General features: G+C 46.9%; 1 protein-coding gene across 1 annotated transcript in view; it reads right to left on the bottom strand.

Annotated features, from left to right (window-relative positions):
* The window catches only part of LOC148506832 (uncharacterized), an 84,025-nt gene that overhangs the window by 33,322 nt on the left and 28,660 nt on the right, over positions 1–22,043 (bottom strand). Inside the window, exon 3 of the mRNA XM_088446081.1 lies at positions 16,178–16,585. Coding sequence (XP_088302207.1) covers positions 16,178–16,585 — 408 coding nt within the window. The remainder of the gene's footprint in view (positions 1–16,177; positions 16,586–22,043) is intronic.

The raw sequence follows: 22,043 nt of genomic DNA, 5'->3' as shown, positions 1-22,043 counted from the left end.
CCCCCTGCAGGGTGACACAGTGATATAGACAGAAGGGAGCTATGAGCCTGTCCATCCCCCTGCAGGGTGACACAGTGACACAGACAGAAGGGAGCTATGAGTCTGTCCCTCCCCCTGCAGGGTGACACAGTGATATAGACAGAAGGGAGCTATGAGCCTGTCCCTTCAACCTGCAGGGTGACACAGTGACACAGACAGAAGGGAGCTATAAGCCTGTCCCTTCAACCTGCAGGGTGACACAGTGACACAGACAGAAGGGAGATATGAGCCTGTCCCTTCAACCTGCATGGCGACACAGTGACAAAGACAGAAGGGAGATATGAGTCTGTCCCTCCCCCTACAGGGTGACACAGTGACACAGATAGAAGGGAGCTATGAGTCTATCCCTTCAACCTGCAGGGTGACACAGTGACACAGACAGAAGGGAACTATGAGTCTGTCCGTCCCCCTGCAGGGTGACTCAGTGACACAAACTGAAGGGAGCTATGAGCCTGTCCCTCCCCCTGCAGGGTGACACAGTGATATAGACAGAAGGGAGCTATGAGCCTGTCCCTCCCCCTGCAGGGTGACACAGTGATATAGACAGAAGGGAGCTATGAGCCTGTCCCTCCCCCTGCAGGGTGACACAGTGATATAGACAGAAGGGAGCTATGAGCCTGTCCATCCCCCTGCAGGGTGACACAGTGACACAGACAGAAGGGAGCTATGAGTCTGTCCCTCCCCCTGCAGGGTGACACAGTGATATAGACAGAAGGGAGCTATGAGCCTGTCCCTTCAACCTGCAGGGTGACACAGTGACACAGACAGAAGGGAGCTATAAGCCTGTCCCTTCAACCTGCAGGGTGACACAGTGACACAGACAGAAGGGAGATATGAGCCTGTCCCTTCAACCTGCATGGCGACACAGTGACAAAGACAGAAGGGAGATATGAGTCTGTCCCTCCCCCTACAGGGTGACACAGTGACACAGATAGAAGGGAGCTATGAGTCTATCCCTTCAACCTGCAGGGTGACACAGTGACACAGACAGAAGGGAACTATGAGTCTGTCCGTCCCCCTGCAGGGTGACTCAGTGACACAAACTGAAGGGAGCTATGAGCCTGTCCCTCCCCCTGCAGGGTGACACAGTGATATAGACAGAAGGGAGCTATGAGCCTGTCCCTCCCCCTGCAGGGTGACACAGTGATATAGACAGAAGGGAGCTATGAGCTAGTCCTTTCTTCAGAAAGGTACATAGAAACAAAGACAGAAGGGATCTATGAGTCTTTCTCTCCACCTGCAGGGTGACACAGTAGTATAAACAGAAGATTAGTTGCAACCTGAAAAGGAAGGTAGAATTTTGGTCAACTGTTGCTTGGTAGAGTAGTTGAGGGGTTTTATTTGGATGATTGGTTCTCACCATGTGTGAGTTTTCATGTACTCAACTGCCCCCCACGCCCACCACCCCAACAATTGTACCCCAAGCCGGAGCCTCACCTCCGTTTTGTCTTGGCCATGCCCCCCGCCTCCAGCTCCTCACATTCTTTCCTTACACGGGCGAGCGGTCCCTGCCACCCGCTTGGTCACCGATCACTCCCACACCTACCCACCATTTCCACATCCGCGGGCATGGCATCATTTCCGGCACCCACGGGCAGACCTCTTGCCCCCTCTCCTAGCACTGTAAATGGCCTTCTGCCATCTGCCCCACTGGGTGTTCCCCTATAGCACAGCATCTTGCTTCAGGGGACCCGGCTCCACTCCCTCCTCACCCCCATGATGCCCCAGCGGGTGCGGTGTCATCGTTGGCACCCGTTGGCGGCCATCTTGCCCTGTGCCCAGTACAGTTACGGCCTTCTGCCGCCCCGCCATTCCCCTGGCACCCCCCCCCATGGGGCAGTATCATGCTGCAGGGGTCCGGTTGTCAATTTGTGGAGAATGTCTCTGTAGCCAGGGTAATCCAAGAACTAGAGAATGAGAGGCTTTGGGAATCACTAGGAAGGGCAATTCCTCAGAGTGGAGAATCCCGATGGTAAGTTTAAGTTGCTTGATGTGATGAGTGATGGTTCCACTATTAATTCGACTACCATCGATGGCAGTCAAAGTGAGGACTCAGGATAGTGCTTCGACAGGAATCCGATATTTATGAATGAAGTCTGTAGTCATAAAATTTCCTGCCGCTCCAGAATCTAGAAGAGCTAGAATGACTTTAGGACCCTGTGGAAGTTTTATTTAAGCCTGGATGGTGGAATCTGACTTCCTAGGTGAATCAATGGCAACTCCTAACTTAACCTCAATGTGATAAGTTAGGAGGAGGCATTTCTGGGACGAATGGGACAAGTCTTAATTAAATGTTTAGAGCAGGGGATCTCAAACTTTTTTGCTCTGGGACCCCGTCTAACAATTAAAATGATTACAGGACCCCAGCAAGTTACTGCAGAATGACTGCCACACATGCATGGTCAGCAGACCGCTCATGCACAGTAGCACTATGGAGACACAGTAGACTATGGAAACTGAAGTGAGGTATCTGCTATTGCAGGGGCAGAACTATGGGAGATAATGGAGGTGCCTCCTATATTGCCCACAATATAGTCACCCCACTTAAGGCTATTCTATATTAGTGTTTTTGTGCATAAGTGATAGATATATAGATAGATAGATAGATAGATAGATAGATAGATAGATAGATAGATAGATAGATAGATAGATAGACAGATAGATAGGTATGCACCACATTTATTTTCCATTTTTTTTTAGGGGGGCACAAAAATAATAACTTGCCTCCTGGCATCTGGTATGAACTTACGCCACTGTGTTAATGCGTTGATTTCATTTAGACATTGCAGGGACGAGCTCCTTTCAAAGTCCCTGTCCCTGCAAGGTGAGGCAGAGAGTGACTGGGGAGACAGTGGGTGACTGGGGAGGCAATAGGTGACATAGGAGGCAGTGGGTAGTAGGGAGAAGCAGTGGGTGACAGGGGGTAGGCAGAGGGTGGCAGGGAGAAGCAAAGGATGGCAGAGGGTGAGGGGAAGGCAGTGGGTGGCAGCAAGAAGCAGTGGGTGACGGGGGGAAGTGGGTGAAAGAGAGAAGCAGTGAGTGGCAAGGAGCAGCATAGGGTGTCAGGAAAGACAGTGGGTGACAGGGGAGGCAAAGGGTGACATAGGAGGCAGTGGGTAACAGGGAGAATGAGTGGCTCACATGGGGAGGCAGAGGGTGGCAAGTGGTGACTGGATGACAGGTAAAGACAGGGTGATAGGGGGGAGGCAGATTATGGCATGGAAAGGCAGAGAGTGACTGGGGAGGCAATAGGTGACATAGGAGGCAGTGAGTAATAGGGAGAAGCAGTGGGTGACAGGGGGAGGCAGAGGGTGATGGAGAGGCAGTGGGTGGCAGGGAGAAGCAGAGGATGGCAGTGGGTGACAGGAGGTAGCAGTGGGTTGCAAGGAGCAGCAAAGGGTGGCAGGGAAGACAGTGAGCGACTGGGGAGGTAGTGGGAGGCTAAGGGTGACATAGGACACAGTGGGTAACAGGGAGAACCAGTGGGTGACAGGGGGAAGTAGTAGATGAGAAAGACAGAGGGTGCAGTGCATTTCAAGGGGGAGGCAGTGGATGACAGGGGGGAGGCAATGGGTTTTTAATAAATTAGTTTTTTCTGTTCCCCCCCTCCAGTTCCCACACTGCGTGCTCCCCTGTTCCCCCATAGGGTCTGTGCTCAACATTCCCCTCATTCCTCCTCCTGCTTAAGTTTCTTCTCTCTAAACAGCAATCAACACACATTCTGTGTCCTCCCACCCTGGCAGCAGTGGTCCCCTAGGCTGCACTTACTTAACAACATCTGCACAGACTGCAGAGAGAGTCTGGCAGCTGGCTCCTCTGAGTCTGCTGCTGAGGCTTGCTGCCTGTGTGTCAGTTTTTGCTGCTGGGCAGGAGGACAAGACAAGCTGAGCACTGGGGTGGGACGGGGCTGCCTGATGACTCCTCGGATCTCTCAGCCAGTGATCCGAGGAGTCTGAAATAAGAGACAGTTCAACTGGTTTCACTCTAAGAGGGGTCATCAACCTCACCCCATTTGAGTCGCGACCCCAAGCTGGGATGGACGCGACCCACTTTGGGGTCACGACCCACAGTTTTAGAACTTCTGGTTTAGAGGATCCACAATACATGCAGAGATTCTGTATCTGCCTCTTCTGTCACTCCTCAGCAGACAAGCGGAAACAGTTAACCTGCATGGGTTCTTCGCCCACAGAAGGTGAATGGAATCGAGGAGCAGGTCGAGGTTTACCCTGATCAAATCTGCCTCTCTCCAGAGCATGTTCTCTATGCCGTATATCCACTTTATTACAGAGGGAAATTAACTCATCCAATTTGGGAGGAAGATCGCGAGAAGCCAAGTAATCTTTGAGCCTTTCAGAAAGGCCACTCCAAAAGGCGGCAATGAGAGCATCCTCATTCCAGTTGAGCTCTGAGGACAAGGTTTGGAATAGGATAACATACTGTCTGGCCGTTTTACTGCCTTGCCGAAGATGAAGAATATCTGTCGAGGAAGACGTGACTCTTCTGGGTACATCAAAGATCCTACGTAACATGGCAATGAATTCAGAGTAGTTAGAGAGTAGCAGATCAGATTTTTCCCAAAGTGGCAAAACCCAATTGAGCACTTGTCTGGAATGTAACAAAATTATATAGGCTACCCCAGTTCTGGCAGTTGGGAAAATAGCCGGTTGAAGTTCGAAATGAATCTCACACTGGTTTAGAAAACCCCTGCATAGTTTGGGGTTGCATTCAAACTTGCTTGGAAGTGCGAGTTGGAGCCAAGGAGTAGGTGGGACTGAAGGCAAAGTTGCCACAGATGAGGGAATTGCAGCTTGAACATTAGTTGGAGCAGGATTTGATAATATAGCCTGAATACTATCCAAGCGAGAGGACATATCTTGAATGAACTGGATGAGTAGAACTTGAGAAGTTTCCTGTCTTTCCAGATGAGAAAGGACATCTTGAGAGGAATCCGCACTAGTTCCCAGACCACTTGCCGAGTCCATCGGGCCAGTGCAAACTGTCATGGGTGAGGATTCTTGAGAATGTGTTCCCGGGCTGGGTCTTGGACTAGTTTTATTCAACTCAGATGTTCTCTGGAGGAGACTAGGTTTCATAAAGTTTCTATGCATGAAAAGACATACAAGGCCAGTAGGAACTTATGAATGTGTGAAGAAAGTAGGAAGAGAACTACGACAGCACAGGATTGTGCCGATGTAGCAGTGATGGTGCTGATGTAGCTGATGAAGTGATGGCTACTCAGGAGCTGCTGGGTGCGGCTGGGTAGCCATATGATGAGTGGTGGTAGCACAGAAGCTACTTGAAGCAGCTAGGGAGCCGTATGATGAGTGCTGGTAGCGTGGACACTACTTGATGCGGCTAGGGAGCTGTATAATGAGTGGTGGTAGCACGGAAGCTACTTGGAGTGGCTAGGGAGCCATATGATGAGTGATGGTAGTGTGGACACTACTTGGTGTGGCTAGGGAGCAATGTAATGGGAACGGTGGTAGTAAATACTATGGAGCGCAGTGTGGAGGCTCACTTAGACAAGCTAAGGGGACTTGTTGCACCTGCAACTTGTGTCAGCAGTAGAGAATCTTTTATAGGGAGTGCAGGGTGCTGGTAGGCTGAGAGAGAAGGAGAAGCATCCTCATTGGTGGTAGTGGAGTCACATGGGCAAAACCAAGATGGCCGCACCCATGGACCGGAGGATGGTGTTTCCAGCATGTGAGTACTGGAGCCAGAGAAGTCAGCAGGAGTCAGTGTGGAGGAAAGAAGACAGCGGGACCCGTCAGAAAGGACAGCAGTGGAACCTGCACCTGAGGGAGAAGAGTCTGCAGCACAGCACGGGAGCCAGAGAGCACGGCTGGATAGGACCCGCAAAGGTAAGTGCTGGGGTCTGATTCTGGGGTCTCGTCGGAAGGCTGTGACTCTACCCCCCTCTTCATGAGTGGCCACTGGACACTTTCTAGGTTTATGAGGAAATTTCCTATGAAAGGTCTTGACTAGACAAGGAGTATGCACATCGGTAGCATTAACCCAGATTCTTCTGGACCATAACCCTTCCAGTCGATGAGGTATTGGATATGATTGTATCGACAACGGGAGTCTAAGATTCTGTCAACTTCAAATTCCTGTCCTTGCTGAGTTTGGACGCTAGAAACCTTAGGAGGATTCTTCTGGAATCTGTTGAGGATCAATGGTTTCAGAAAGGAAATATGGAAGGAATTGGGAATGTGAAGATATGGAGGCAGTCTTAGTTTGTAAGCCACTGGATTCAGGACTTTGGTAATTGGAAGTGGACCAATATAACGTGGAGCGAATTTCATCGAGGGAACTCCAAGTCTGATGTTACGAGTGGAGAGCCAGACCATATCACCAGATTGAAGACTAGGTACAGCTCATCTTTAGGAGAGCAGTGGAACCCACACCTGAGGGAGAAGAGTCTGCAGCATAGCGCTGGAGCCAGAGAGAGTGGCGGGATAGGACCCGCAAAGGTAAGTGCTGGGGTCTGATTCTGGGGTCTCATCAGAAGGCTGTGACACTGGCGCTTTGCATGTGGTCTCCCAGAATTTGCATTCGGCCAGAGAGCTTCCCCATTTGGTGTGACAGTAAGCTTAGCTGATGTGGCTTTTGGCCATATGCCGGGCTGTTTGCCTCCCCTCCTTTGCCAGATCTGTGCATTCCCCCTCCAGGAGTTGTACCAAGGTAGGTCCAGGGTAAATACCGTTTTATTCAGCTTTTGCCGTAACTTCATGGGGGTTCTGTGAATTATGCAATCCCTCACTTGTTTTGCCATGTTCAGTACCAGTTGTTTGATGAGGCGCTCGTGATAATTAAGGGTTTTGGTCCTGGGGCTTTGATGACTAAATTGGACGTGGAATCGGCTTTTGCCTGCTGCCTTTGCAACCCGAGTCCCTACGTTGCATGTGTTTTAAGTTGGATGTCCAATTTTTGTGGACAGGTGCCTCCCCATGGGCTTCTTTCATTGGTGTGTCCAAGCTGGTATGGGCCACGTGCGATTAATTTTTGTTTGTCGGTCCATTGGATAGCACAGTTTGTGGGGACGTTTTTGTTTTCTCATCCGGTGCATTCGGTCCTAGGTTAATTTAGTTTTGCTTGCCGGATTATACCGATGGGGCGGGTGTTTGCAGTAGGATAAAGCGTGCTATTGCGGGCGTCTCCAACCCACATTTCTGTGTTTGCCTTTACAGGGACATCCTAAATGACCTCATGGTGTGGGCTTTATTTTGGGGATTTCAATTTTGGAGTTGATTTGGCCCTAGCAGCCGTTTGACAATGCTGAGTTACATTTGTTCACCGATGCTGCTGGTTCAACTGACTTCAGAGTGTTCTTTCAAGGTGCGCTGCTCCATGGCCAGCATCATGGATATCACATGGTTTTGGTCCAACCAGCTGTTATTGGAATTTTTCCAGTTATAGTGTCTGTGGATTTGTGATGATCAATGGTCTAACCAAAATATATTTTGGTGGAGCAGGCTGAGAATGGTGCACAATGATAATTATTAGCTTTCTTTTTATCCTATGGCATTGCATCTGTTGAGGTTCTTGGTTTTGAGGTGTTTGCAGGCATTATTGTTTTTATGGCACAACACGTGCCGGTCATTGCAAATGGGATAGGGATTCCCTGCCCCATTATCACTTTAATTGGTGTTGGATGTTGGTCCCTGAGGCTAATCTGATTGGGAAGACTTGTCCGTCTTGTGTACGGCATACTGTCTAACCGGGTTAGTCGGCCTGGCTTGGAGATCCCTAGCTCCGTCTGCTTTGCGAGGCAGCATGGTGGGACTGGGACACTTATCTGGTAGGTATCCAGCTGCTGTTAAGTCTTTTTCTCTCTCTTTAATAGTGGGCACAACCCCACAGTCATTTGTGCTGTCTAAGGCCCTTAAGGCTTGGGCTCTAGAAAGCCCCCTGGTGGGTGATTCTTGCCGCCCAATTGATGAGGCACTGCTGCTATGTCTGGTAGGGGTGATTTTGTTAATCTCTTCTTCTGACTTTGAATCTGTTTTGATCCAATTTGCATTTGCGCGGACATACTTTAGCGCATTTAGATCTATTACTTAAGCATGTGGCACTTTAGGCCGGGACTGTCCTGTGCAAAATTCCCCATTCTAATACTGATTAGTTAGGGCACGGGCGTTGGGTTGCCATAAAGCCTTATCCTATTACTGAGTTTTGCCCTTTGTGCTTGGCTGGTTATATGAGGGTCTGCGCCCGTCAGCCAGCCCATAATGGTTATTGCATGTGGACTCCTCCCCCTGGGCTAAGTTCCAGTTTGCTGCTTTGTGTAAGCGCTGTTTAGGTCAGTTGGGTTTAGATGTTGCACAGTATGCTACTCGCGCTTTACCTATTGGCAAAGCTGCTTGTGCAACGGGTATCGGGTTACTTCCATATGTCATTTAATCTATTGGTAGATGGAAGTCATCTGTCTTTCAGTCATATGTTAGATGTGATAAGCTTTAAGTTGTGTTTTTCCTACCCAGAAACTCTGTTTACCTGCCAGTTTTTGAATGGCTAGCATTCATAAATTGAGGGTGTGAAGAGAATTTGTAATTTTTCCTCCAACGAGGGCCACAATTCAATTGGCTTATTATACATGGCTCCCAGAAGGTTTTTTAGATTTCCTCCTTTGCTTGGGTATTGCTACTAACATTCTCCTTCTAGGTTACCACTCTATCCTTTTTCTTATACAGTATATGTTCTATTACTGCAGCTTTTTAGTTCTGTTAGTTTATACAGCGTTGCCTGTGTCTTCTGAGCAAGTGTGGCTTGTGGGCCACTCATTTATTTATTGGGCTGAGGAGCACAGGATAGCAAGAAGGACGGCCCTGTTGGGTGGCCATCACGTTCGGTGGTCTTGGGGTCCGAGTTATGCATTGGTCGGCTCTTTGTACCTTCTGTTTTATCATGAGAAGTGCTGTGGGTGCGATTCACCTTGGAGGCAATTTATTGGGTCGGGGGTATTGAGCTGATCTTGTGGATGTGGGCTGACTTGGCCGCCCTACGGTAATGGTGACCTGAGGTGTGCTTGGTGTGGTCAGATATTGTCCCTCTCCATGTATGAATGGTTTTTTGAGACCTTTTGTCCTTATATACAGCTCATCAGAAGTTTAATAGGACTGTTTCTTGTTTTGTCTCAGGGTCTGGTGGTTTGTTGGTGTGGCACCCAAGTTTGCAGCTGGAATAAGCTCAAGTTTTCCGCTCTGATTGGGTGCATTTGTCAGAGTTATGGTAGGTGTGTTTTTGGGTGCTGATTTTTCTTTTGGATGCGGGCTAGTGTTTTGATTTGGGTGGCAGGCTGCAGTTTCTTTGAACATGGCGTTGCGGGAAGGTGCTACAAACAGGGGCGGCCATGGAAGGTGTAAGAAAAAGCTGTGGAGCACATTTCCTTTGAAGGGCCATAGTATGGCCTACCTCTGCGGGAGAACTTCGGGCATCCATCTCTGCAGACACGCTCATACTATGCAATATTATAGGGGGTTGTGAGTCTTCACAGCTCAGCTTACAATAACAACAGGGGGGGCATTTCAGTCTCTTCTTAATATTGGTTATGTAACATATGGCTGGAACTGAGTGTTTGTAGCATCCTTATTTGCCTCCCAAAAGTAAATTAAAAGCTCAGGGTCATACCTTCAATAAAAGCAAGTTATGACCATTTAACCAAAGCAGTCTGTGTCCGTGTCTTTATTTTAGTGTAAGTTAGTTGTAAGTTGTTATATTGTTTTTAATTTCAATAAATTTCTGGATGCCTAAGGGCTCTATTTACTACAATCCGCATATTGAATGCGGATTGTAGTGTGATATTACCGAGTGAATTCGCATTGCGAATTCAGGCAATATCACAGGGATTTACTATAAATCCCTTGCAGGGACAGAGCTTGCGATAAAGCTCTGTCCCTGCGGATCCCATCCGCACTCTAGTCGCGGTATTTTCGGAAAAAATACCGTGACTAAGAGACCGCGCATGCGCCGACCCACCGTCGCTGCTACCCCCCACCGACGCTAAGCCCCGCCCCCCATGATCGCGGACCCCCGCGACCTCCCCTCTCCTTTCATTACACTTACCTGCATCCTCCTTGCCTCCGGTGATCTTTTCCGGACTTCCCTATCAGGTGATCTCCCATACTGCACTGGGGCCCGATCACCTGATCACCGGGCAGCAGTGCACTGTGGGAGACCAGCTGACCGGAGAGGAGCCATCACCGGAGGCCCGATCACCGGTCCCTGGATTCAGGTAAGTAAAAAAAAAATGTTTAATTTTTTTTTTCTTTTTTTTACAGCAATCAGCTTGCAGTCTATTTAGACAACACAGCTGATTACTGGTACCAGCTCCCACCTCTGCTCTCCCCGTTAGAGCAGAGTGGGAGCCTGGTAACTGGGGGAGACCCTGGATAATGCCACCTCCAGGTGGCGTTATTATCACAGGGCTTCCCACGGTATTTTTTTACAATTTATTTTTAGTAAGTATGGTCGGATCACATTTCCCATTACAATTATGGAAAATTCAATCTGCTTTACTAAAAATAAGTGATAATTAGGGGTTGGAGTAGAATTTTACTAATTCTACTCCAATTGCCCTATTGTAACTACAGGTGAAACTAAAATAATGTGAAAAGGGTGTGAAAACACCCTTTTTCACTTTATTTTAGTAAAAATAATGTTAATAAATAGAGCCCTTAGGGAGCTATGAGCCTGTCCTTCCAACTGCAGGGTGACACAGAAACAAAGACAAAAGGGATCTATGAGTCTGTCCCTTCCCCTCCAGGGTGACACAGACAGAAGGGAGCTATGAGCCTGTCCCTCCCCCTGCAGGGTGACACTGTGACACAGACAGAAGGGAGCTACGAGTCTGTCCCTCCCCCTGCAGAGTGATACAGACAGAAAGGAGCTATGAACCTCCCCCTCCCCCTGCAGGGTGACACAGATAGAAGGGAGCTATGAGACTGCCCCTCCCTCAGCAGCGTGACAGAGAGAAGGGAGCAATGAGCCTGTCCCTCCCCATGCAGGGTGACACAGTGACACAGACAGAAGGGAGCTATGAGTCTGTCCCTCCCCCTGCAGGGTGACACAAACAGAAGGGAGCTATGAGTCTTAACCTCCCTCTGAGGGTGTCACAGACAGAAGGGAGCTATGAGTCTGTCCCTCCCCCTGCAGGGTGACACTGTGACACTGACATAAGGGATCCATGAGTCTGTCCCTCCCCCTGCAGAGTTGCACAGACAGAAAGGAGATATGAACCTGTCCCTCCCCCTGCAGGGTGACACAGATAGAAGGGAGCTATGAGACTGTCCCTCCCCTTGCAGGGTGACACAAACAGAAGGGAGCTATGAGCCTGTCCCTCCCCCTGCAGGTTGACACAGACAAAATGTAGCTATGAGTCTGAACCTCCCCCTGCAAGGTAACACAGACAGAAGGAAGCTATGAGCCTGTCCCTCCCCTTGCAGGGTGACACAGTGACACAGACAGAAGGGAGCTATGAGTCTGTCCCTCCCCCTTCAGGGTGACACAAACAGAAGGGAGCCATGAGTCCTAACCTCCCCCTGAGGGTATCACAAACAGAAGGGAGCTATGAGCCTATCCCTCCCCCTGCAGGGTAACACAGTGACACAGACATAAGGGAGCTATGAGTCTGTCCCTCCCCCTGCAGGGTGACACAGTGACAGACAGAAGGGAACTATGAGTCTGTCCCTCCCCCTGCAGGGTGACACAGTGACACAAACAGAAGGGAGCTATGAGCCTATTCCTCCCCCAGCATGGTGACATAGACAGAAGGGAGCTATGAGCCTGTCCCTCCCCCTGCAGGGTAACACAGTGACACAGACATAAGGGAGCTATGAATCTATCCCTCCCCCTGCAGGGTGACACAGTGATACAGACAGAAAGGAACTATGAGCCTGTCCCTCCCCCCACAGGGTGACACTGTGACATGGACAGAAGGAATCTATGAGTCTGTACCTCCCCCTGCAGGGTGACACAGTGACACAGATAAAAGGGAGCTATGAACCTGTCCCTCCCCCTGCAGGGTGACACAGTGACACAGATAGAAGAGAGCTATGAACCTGTCCCTCCCCCTGCAGGGTGACACAGTGACACAGACAGAAGGGAGCTATGAGCCTGTCCCTCTCCCTAAAAGGTGACTTAGAAACAAAGACAGTAGGGATCTATGAGTCTGACCCTCCCCCTGCAGGGTGACACAGTTACACAGACAGAAGGGAGCTATGAGTCTGACCCTCCCCCTGCAGGGTGACACAATGACACAGACAGAAGGGAGCTATGAGTCTGTACAACCCCTGCAGGGTGACTCAGGGCCCGATTCAGCAAGCAACGCAAGTGTGCACACGCATGCACGCACTCGGCCGCTGCGAGTATATGCTAATTAATGCATTTGCAGGGCAATATACAGACGCCCAGCACTACACAATGCCATCCACTTCCCTATACTCAAAGCCTGAGTAGTCCGCAATACAGTGAAAACATCGGTAACATTGAGAACCATATGTAAAATAGAGGTTGACCTGTACTCGTGCAGGATTTTGGCCACTTCGTGCATGCATCGAGTCGTCTGGCTGCGTATGCCGACACACGGCCTTAATAATGCTCGCCCCAGTAACGGCGTCCCAACACACAGGCACACCTGCGTTCGCCCAACCACTCACCATCTTCACCCACAAATGGCACTTAATGTCAATCAACATCAGAGGGGTCTCTGTGCTCATCACTGCATATGCCGAGCGATCCCTTACATGGGCGGACTGACAAGCAGTGCAGCTTATATGCATGCGCAGTGCGAAAACTAGAGATGTGCACTGACCCCCGTGTTTTGGTTTTGGATCTGGATCTCCCCTGGTTTTGGATCTGGATCTGGTTTTGAATTTTTTTTTCTTGGTGTTTTGTTTTTAGGTTTTGGTTTTGGATCTGTATTTTTTCCAAAAAATGATATAAACAGCTAAAACCACATAATTTGGGCCTGTTTTTGTTACTACAGTATTATTATCCTTAATAACAATAATTTTCAGCCATTTATAGGCATTTTTACCCACCTCACAGCTCACAATATTGATTTCACTATTTTTCACCAATATAGGCCAAAGGCTGCAGTGGGCTGGCTGGCAAAAGTAAGTTACAGAGCAGCGGCACAAATGCACGGCAGTTTAAAAAAATATCAGACATCTATGAAACATTGCCACACAGCAGTGGCAGACAGGATGGCAGTTTAATAAACTATAATAATGTCAGTCGGAAATGCCCCAAATTGTGCAAAATGTAAAGAAAAGAGGAGCAAGATGGAATTGTCCCTCCCACCCACTCTTATGTGGGATATTAAAAAGGACATGCACAGTTTAACAAACCAAGCACTTTAGCCACTAGGACTGATACTTTCATGACTGAACTCCTTGGTTTGTTTGGGCCCCACAAAACATATTTTGAAAGGACTACCTTCAATTATTAAGGAGGAGGTTGATGATGAGGGTGTTGGTGGTGGAGATTGCATGTGCTGGTCCAAACTGCTGGTAGCTGATACTGGACTGCTTGTTATTAATCTACAAATTATAATTTTGCTAAACAAATTGCATGAACTCGCTGCAAATGATGTAACAGGGAGAAGTTGCCTAGATGGTTGACGTACCTTCCACTGCTAACTTTGGCCTTACAAATGGAACAGATGCCTTCACAACTGTTATCAGAATTTAGATTAAATTAATTCCACACCCAAGACATGGCTTTTCTGACTTTCTTTTTATCATGAGCAAGAACTGCTACCACTGGTGGCTGATTTATGCAAACAACATCCTTATCATCAACATCCTCATTACCGAAAGATAGGACACAAATTTCACACTATTATCCTCATTTTTTATTATTTCACCATCTAATACTAGCACAGCCATCATGGCGTCAGTGATCCGTTGTGAAACTGGGTGACAGCTGTAATACTTTCTTCCTCTATCAAAGGACTGTTTAATAGTCAAATGTTTTTTTAAATTACTACTAGTAGTAGTCTTTTGGTCCCTTTCTGGGATGAAGATCCACCCACAGCAGCAGCAACAGGCGTAGCACTCAAGGATTCTTCTAAGGAATCACGGATAGGAGAGGAGTCAGTCATGCTTATGAATTTGGATGCAGGACTACTTCTGATCATGAATGAGGATGTTGATGATGATGCAGGTGTTGGTGGTAAAGATTGCAGGTGCTAGTATCCAGATAGAAGGGAGCAGCTAGGAGACACTGGACTGATTGTTTTTTTTTTTTTGTCCCCAAAATTTTAGAATTTGAAGTACCCTTTACAATTTGCTGAATGTGTTGTAAGTGACGTAACAGGGAGGAGGTTCCAAGATGATTAAGGTCCTTACCTCTACTCACTGTTACTTGGCAATGGTTAAAAATGGCTTGGCAAAGGTTGTCCAGATTTGGATGGAAATCATTTCACACATGAGATGTGGATTTTTTGGTCCTTTGCCCAGGCATGCCAACAATGGGATTTTCCCCACCATGGGCAGCAACTGTTGCCTTATCTACAGTTTTTACACAAACATCTTCGCCATCAACATCCTCATCTTCCTTGTTGTTATCGCCAACTAGATAAATATCCTCCTCATCCTCCTCGTGCAATTCCACAGAAGCATCCTTGATTTCTACATCAGAAGGCACACAAATGTGGAGGAGGATCCTCTTCAAATATAGTATTACTAGAAAGGTCAGGCTCACACATGGCAACAGCAGACACACTTGGACTCTCCACTGGGATTTGTGATTTTTCAGAGCACACAGTTGGTGTTGGTGTCTTACTCGTCTTAATAATTTACATTTTTTTTGTACCTCTCCTACAAGCAGAGGGGCTTATATTATCATTACATCCATCAGTCATCATAAATTCAGTCCAATGCCTTATCCTTTCCTTTTCCACTTCGTGTAGTGAATGGCATATTGCCATTTTTTTGTTTCTCTAAAGCTGACTTAGCTTTAAAAAAAAATTCTTTAGCAGGGTATAAGTTAATTTTTTTAGCCTGACTTTTTGGCCTGACTTAAGCCCTGGTACATCGGCCTTCATAGATGACAGTGACAGCCTTGCATCATCATCATGACTGCTGCTGGCATCTATAAGACTGGTATGTGGATCCTGCTCTTTAGTCATGTGACTGTCCTCCATACTCACTACACACACAACCAAACACAATTTTTTAAATTGTTTTTTTATACTGGGGTGAACCATTGAAAGACGCAGCAGCTCCTTGACAGACAGCAGCACAGCACCCTTGTGCACCTACGCTGATTACAGGTGTGGCTAACACACACACAACAAAATTGGTTATTTTTTTGGGGCAGCAGCCCCCTGACAGACAGCAGCACAGCTCCTACACACCTACACCAATTATATGTGTGGCTAACATGCACACACAAAAAAATGTTTCTAATTTTTTATTTGAACACTGGGGGTGAACCCATGAGACAGCAGCCCCTTGACAGACAGCAGCACAGCACCCTGAGCAGCTACTCTGATGACAGGTGTGGCTAACATGCACACAGAAAAAAAAAATCACGCTGGGAGTGGGTGAAGAGCACTCCTGAAGGACAGAGCACCCCCTGGACAACACAGCACTACAGCCAGCCAGCCCCAATGGACAGGACAACAGCCAGCCCCTCTATAGACAACAGCCCTTATGGACAGGATAGACAACAACAGCCAGCCCCTCTATAGACAACAGCCAGCCCTTATGGACAGGACAAAAGCCAACCCCTATATGGACATTAGTCAGCCAGCCAGCCCCTATGGTCAGCATCAGTGTCAGCAAGATCCCAGCTCCCTCCCTCTTCACGCTCCACAGCCGGAATAAAAAAATGGCGGCAATCACGGGACCTTTATAGAATCCAAAACCCGTGAGAATCTGACAGCGAGATTATGATGTTTTTCCTTGTTTTTCAGACCGAAGTCAGGTGGGAAATCCAGAGCCGACTCGTATCTGTCTCGGATCCCCAAAGTTCAGGTGGGTTCGGTTCTTAGGGACCCGAACCCGCTCATCCCTAGAAAAAACATCGACAGAGTATGTGCAAATTAGCATCTGCGCTCTTTGCTGAATCAGGCCCTCAGTGATACGGTCAGAAGGGAGATATGAGATACAGTATGGCTGATGAGTTTTACCTTTGAAGAATATAAATGTTCCGGGACGATTTTGCCACCGTTGTGCTGTTTCTGTGATTCTTCTATTATTTTCTATATGGACCCGGCAGCAGAACATGGGACCATCTGTCCTCCTCAGGTCCTGGATTCTGACAGTCGCTGTCCTCTGTTCCTTGGGGTTTCCCACCAATGAGATCCGTCCTCTGTATTTATTATGTGTCCAGTCTCCTGTGTGATTGTAAATAATGTCCCCATCCCAACAGTAGTTTCTGGTTTCCTCTCTCCAGTACACACTGACCTCTGTGGAGCTGTCCCAGTCCTGGGGATAACTGAAGTTACATGGAAGCATCACTGATCCTCCTTCCTCCACCATTATTGTGCCTGGTTGTTCTGTGCAATATGCTTTATCCGGGTCACAATAGGCTCCTCCTAAAGGGACAAAGATCATTAATTTCTCTTTTGTAAAGTTGGAGAAATTACACAAATTTGCAGATTTTAAACTTTTATTATTTTTTCTTTTTGATATAGGGCCTTATTCACTACGGATCGCAAATCTACTTGTACGCCCGCAGCGCAGTTGCTGATAACAGCGATGCTATTTAGATGTGTGCATTCACATTGCGATCGCAGCCTGACATAAGGACGCCCACTTCCCCTCACTCACATCCGTATACTAGGGCAACATAGCAAAACCATCGGTAACATCGAGTAACATCGGACCCATGGGCACACTTGCAAGAACCCTGATCTTACTCAGCGTGCGTGGCTGGTAGCAATTCCTGTCAGGACTCGGGCTGCTTATGGCCACGCAGTGGATAATTTATATATGCACCTGCAATGTCGTTGAAATGCACTGGAACACCTGCGGTCACCCGACCATCCGTCTCCCCCGTCACCACCCACAAACAGCACTTTCCATCAATCACTCTGCTCTGGATCTGCGTAGCCGCTGCAATCGCAGTTCCGATCGCAATTGCTAGTTCGCGCACGTGCACTGCGATGGGCAGAACGCAGCAAACGCAACAAACGGAACAAACGGCCGACTGAGTGCGTATTAGCAAATGTGTTCCTTGCTGAATCAGGCCCATTTTTAGTTCTCAAACTTATTATTGCTAATTCAGGAGTGATTTGTTTTTAATGTTTTTATAGCTCGTCCTGACACATAAAGGATCATTCATTTATTTTCTAAAAGTGGTGAATTACCAATTTCTTACTTCACATCATTTAAACTTGAAAGTTTATTCTTATTGCCGCTATTGCAATCCACCCTAAGGGCAGTATTCAATTTGGCTGCGAAAAGATGTTATCATTTACGCATTTTTCAATTATCCCCGTGTTTAATTACGCCGGTGCGAAAAGTCTTTGTTAAAGAACTGGTATAACTTTTCACCATGTTTTACATGGTGAAAAAAAGTGCAGAATTGGGGTTTAGAGGTGCAGGCTTAAAAAAATAGCCTGCACCCCTGGGAGTGTCCTCTAAATATAAACTGTGTCAAAACAAATTACAAAAATCTTCAGGAAACCCCCAAAAATTTGTTTTAATTTTGGGGGTAAAAATAAATAAATAGGGGAACAAAGTGCCAAACTAGCGAAATTAATTAAGGTGGGGTCCCCAAGTATGCGGAAGATGTTTTCTTCATTGCGGGTTGAAGCGGCAGGTGCATTTTTGCAGAATTTTTAAAAATAACATTTGCTTACCCCCATTTTCATGTACCCCAAATTTGATAGGAATAGTTATTTTTCCCCAAAGAAATTCACCACTTCTTCATAGCTACAAATATGCACCTGGCGCGGCTATTACAAACCCTGACTTACTTCAGCAGGCAAAAATGGAGGTACCCATAGTGATCCCCCATGTCTGGACATCTTTAGGGGGGTCCCAGGAACATTTCACGAAAATTCAAGTTTTTCTCGATACTTACCTTTCCACCGCCTCCCATTTTCGCTGATTCCTAATTGAATATGGGGATAAAGTGGGCGTGCGCCCGATACTTTATCCCCGTCAAACCTCCGATGTGGAGCAAAAAGTCCAGCACGGACTTTTCGCTCCAAATTGAATATCTTCATAAGGCTTTTTATCCGGGACTGGTACGTGACACCACTCCTCAGGATTACCAATGCCGGCAACCCGACAGGGTTAGGAAACTGACATCTGTTGTTCGGTATCCTTACCCTCCCCATCTCCCTAACTCTAACCTTAACCCACCCTCCATGGTGCCTAAACCTATCCCTCCCCCTCCCCTCACCCTAAACCTAACCCTCCCCTTAGTGCCTAACCCTAACCCCGCTAATTACCTTCGGGATTCCAGTGGTTGGGATTCTGGTGCAGACACATCTGATCCAAAAATCACCCTCTCCCCTGTGTCTTTTCACTGCTCCAAAAGTGTCATGAATGCACACAAAATCCCCGGCGTCTGGCGGAAGGGGTTGGACAGGCAGGGGCAAACACTGGATTTTTAGGGGGGTTTCCATTTATATATACACATACATATGTATGAACACCATGTGTATGTATATATATATATATATATATATATATATATATATATTTGAGACACACACAGCATACATACACACACACCGCATACACACACATGCAGAGCATATATACGCATAGCATACTTACCCCAGTGATCGCGCAAAGTGAAAACATTTGTGGGTCTCAGGAACCTCTCACTTGAAAAATTTGGGTTCCTACTCCACCGTTAATGGGTCCCATCCTATATTATTGTAACACCCTCAGCGATATTGGATTGGTACCTCCCCTGATTACTACACTGAGAGTCACTATTCACAGATGGTTTTTCTGAGAGAATGGATTTGATTTCTTGTGGTTGTTTGCAATGTAATCAGTCAATTGGTCTTCCAAATCGTGTCTCTTTTATTAACAATTACTTTGTAAGAGCATAAGACTTGGACAAAGGTACTTATACTTTAGTAAACATTCAGTTTATATAAACGCATGTTATCACAATCCGCTGCATATAACAGACACCAAATAACTAAGGTTTTTATTATGCAGGAACAACTCCGTCTCCGGACTGTGCGTCTGTAAACTTAAAACAAGTTAACTCATGGCACACAAAGCAATTTAAACACAATGAATCAGATCCTAACTAATTACCCTACTATCTATCTCAGTAATGTAATCTACCTTAACTAAAACAGTTCACACGTTGCTGGCCAGATATTACTTTAAGGGTGTTGCACGCTGGTCCTGATGCAGTTCTGTACCTTGCTAATATACTCTCCTCTCCTCAAAGCTCCTCTGTGCATTGCGGCAAAAATATTATGTTGCAATTGCTCAAGTTCACAAGAAAGTATTCTCGTAATTGCAGTTAAGTCTCTCTTTCCACCTATATGTACTTATCCTGCGCAATGCCTGATAGCCGCAGAACTGATTTTATGGGAAAGGCACTCTATAACTTGTACATTGGCTTGATCTCACGCTGAAGTGTTATAGTTTTTGAAACAATTTCAATCACGGAGATCCAGACTCAATCTAATTCATCTTCATAAGCAACGTGGTAAATAAGTTTCCAATGACAAGGGCAGACGCCTGTCTATCGGTGGGAGAACAGAGAGTCTGGGCAGTTACAGTACTTAGAGGGGTTAATGGGAGGCTGGGGATACTATGTCTGCTAGCACTCACTAGCGGCGGGGTAATGTTAGATGCCTAAAGGTGTTAGTCTCTTTATTAAGTCCAAAATTGTCTATCTGTGCTGGCTACACACGGTATGGTGGTTGTAACGGGGAAAGCTGTTTAGCACAATATAACTGATAGACTGTAGTTGGTATTTCCTCCACTGAGCTGGCAAGTGTTAATGTGCGGCTATTTTACATGTCATTACAGACCTTCTCCTGCAGTCACATAGGCTGATAAGACTGTCACTCAGACTACTAATCTCCGCCTCCTTTTGTCCAGGTTGGCCCTCTCGGCACAGGACTCAGCTACAGACGCCGCCCTGAACCTCCTCCTTTCCCGGCTACTCTGCCTCCTTTTCTCCATCAGGGAAGTCCGTCCCAGCTACTCTGGCTTCCTCCTGTAGATCGCTCCCTCTGGACCCGCGATGGATGTCCGCGGTCAGGTAAGTGCCTTTGTCATGTAACTCTGCACTGCGTCACCAACAGTTCAGGGGTGCCAACCGTTTTGTGGGCACCTTCTTATATACCCTTCATCTGGGTCTCTAGCTCGCGGCGGCTCTCCTCCTGGTGGTCCCGCGTGCCTGATTGCTGCTCCGGGCTCATGGACAAGTGGAGCTTCCCTTCTCTACACAAGAGGGGAACCCCTGTCCTGCGCTCTGCCATGAGCAAGAGTCCACCACAGTGGGATAATTCATAGTCCCGGGGGATACAAGGGCAGTTCTCAGCATGGAAACATGGCATAAGAATACCCATACTTGGCACAACATACGTGCACAATATAGCCTTATATTAGCAAAACATACTGTATTTTATATGCAAACAAATAGATATTATACTCTAAACACATTACAACTGAATTATCCCCGAACTCGGAGGTATCACATTCTTCCCCTCTAAATTATGCATGTGCTCACGCATTTTACATCACACACTTACAAAACTTTCTTTAAAATTACTATCAACTAATTTACATTGGCTCTGTTACCAATCAAATTTTATTATTGATAGCGTAGCGGCAACTTCCCTTTCGTACTTCTGGTTGAACGTCTTGGTTCTAAGGAAGTTGAACTGGCTAACGTTGTATCTTCTCTCCTTAGATTTGAAGTCACCACCTCGGAGAGGATGGGGTCATCGCGTACCCAACTGGGGGTGGCTGGTGGCCACTACAGTGAATAGGCCAATACATACTCATTAACAAATGCATATAATTGTCTGAGTCTTCAATGGAAGAAGTATTGGACCTTTCGACTTAGGAATCAGATGAGTCTTTGGATTTATCGATTAGACCTTGACATTTTTTTAAGTTGATCACGATGAACCAACCGTCGGCAAGTTCCATTTTCCTTTTGGATGTAATACAAGGCCACGCACTTTTTAGGTTTTTCAGTTATAATTTAAGGGAAAATTTCCAAGTAATGATCCAGTTTACTAATGCGCTGATTCTTCTTCCTCCACACCAGGCACCCAACTTCCAAGGGTTCTGCTTGGGCCTGCTGATTATAATTTTGCTCTTGCCATTGTCGGGTCACCTTACTGTGTTCTTTAACTAATTTATGTGCTATCTTTAGGCATCGTTGATGCTCGCTGACCCATTCGTTTTATGGATTGACATTCGACCCTTTTTCCAATGATATGTCCAATTTGACATCTGCAGGGAGCTGACCTTGTTTCCTGAACAAAAGGTAATAGGGGGTAAACCCGGTGGATTGATGGACTGTATTATTGTAGATATACACTAATTCAGCTAGAAGGACAGGCCATTCGGTTTGCTGTGGTAAAGGGATAGCTCGGAGAAGATTTATGAGAGTTCGATTCATTCCTTCACACACTCCATTCCTTTGCGGGTGATAGGCAGTAGTTTTTATTTTTTTACAGCCATACAATGTACACAGTTCTTGAAACAGGTTGGTTTCAAAGGCTGACCCTTGATCCGCCAAGATCTACTCCGGGTATCTGTACCGCCGTACAAATGCACTACAAAAGATTTCAGCAGTAGTCTTTGCAGTAATGTCTCGTAGAGGTAGGATAACGGTGTACTTAGTGTAATGATCTACTATGGTTAGCGCGTATTGATAGCTTGTCCGGCTCCATTCCAATTTCACATGATCTAATATAATGATCTCCAGTGGACAATAAGTTATGATTGAATGCAAAGGGGCCTTTTTTGAAACCGGAGCTTTCTTCTTCAGGGTACACGGAATGCATTCACTACAACTATTCTCGATGTCTTGTCACATGTTGA

The sequence above is a fragment of the Taudactylus pleione genome, unplaced genomic scaffold (assembly GCF_031769625.1).
Source record: "Taudactylus pleione unplaced genomic scaffold, aTauple2 ptg000393l, whole genome shotgun sequence".
NCBI classification, from domain to species: domain Eukaryota; kingdom Metazoa; phylum Chordata; class Amphibia; order Anura; family Myobatrachidae; genus Taudactylus; species Taudactylus pleione.
This window is presented reverse-complemented; position numbering and strand designations above follow the sequence as displayed.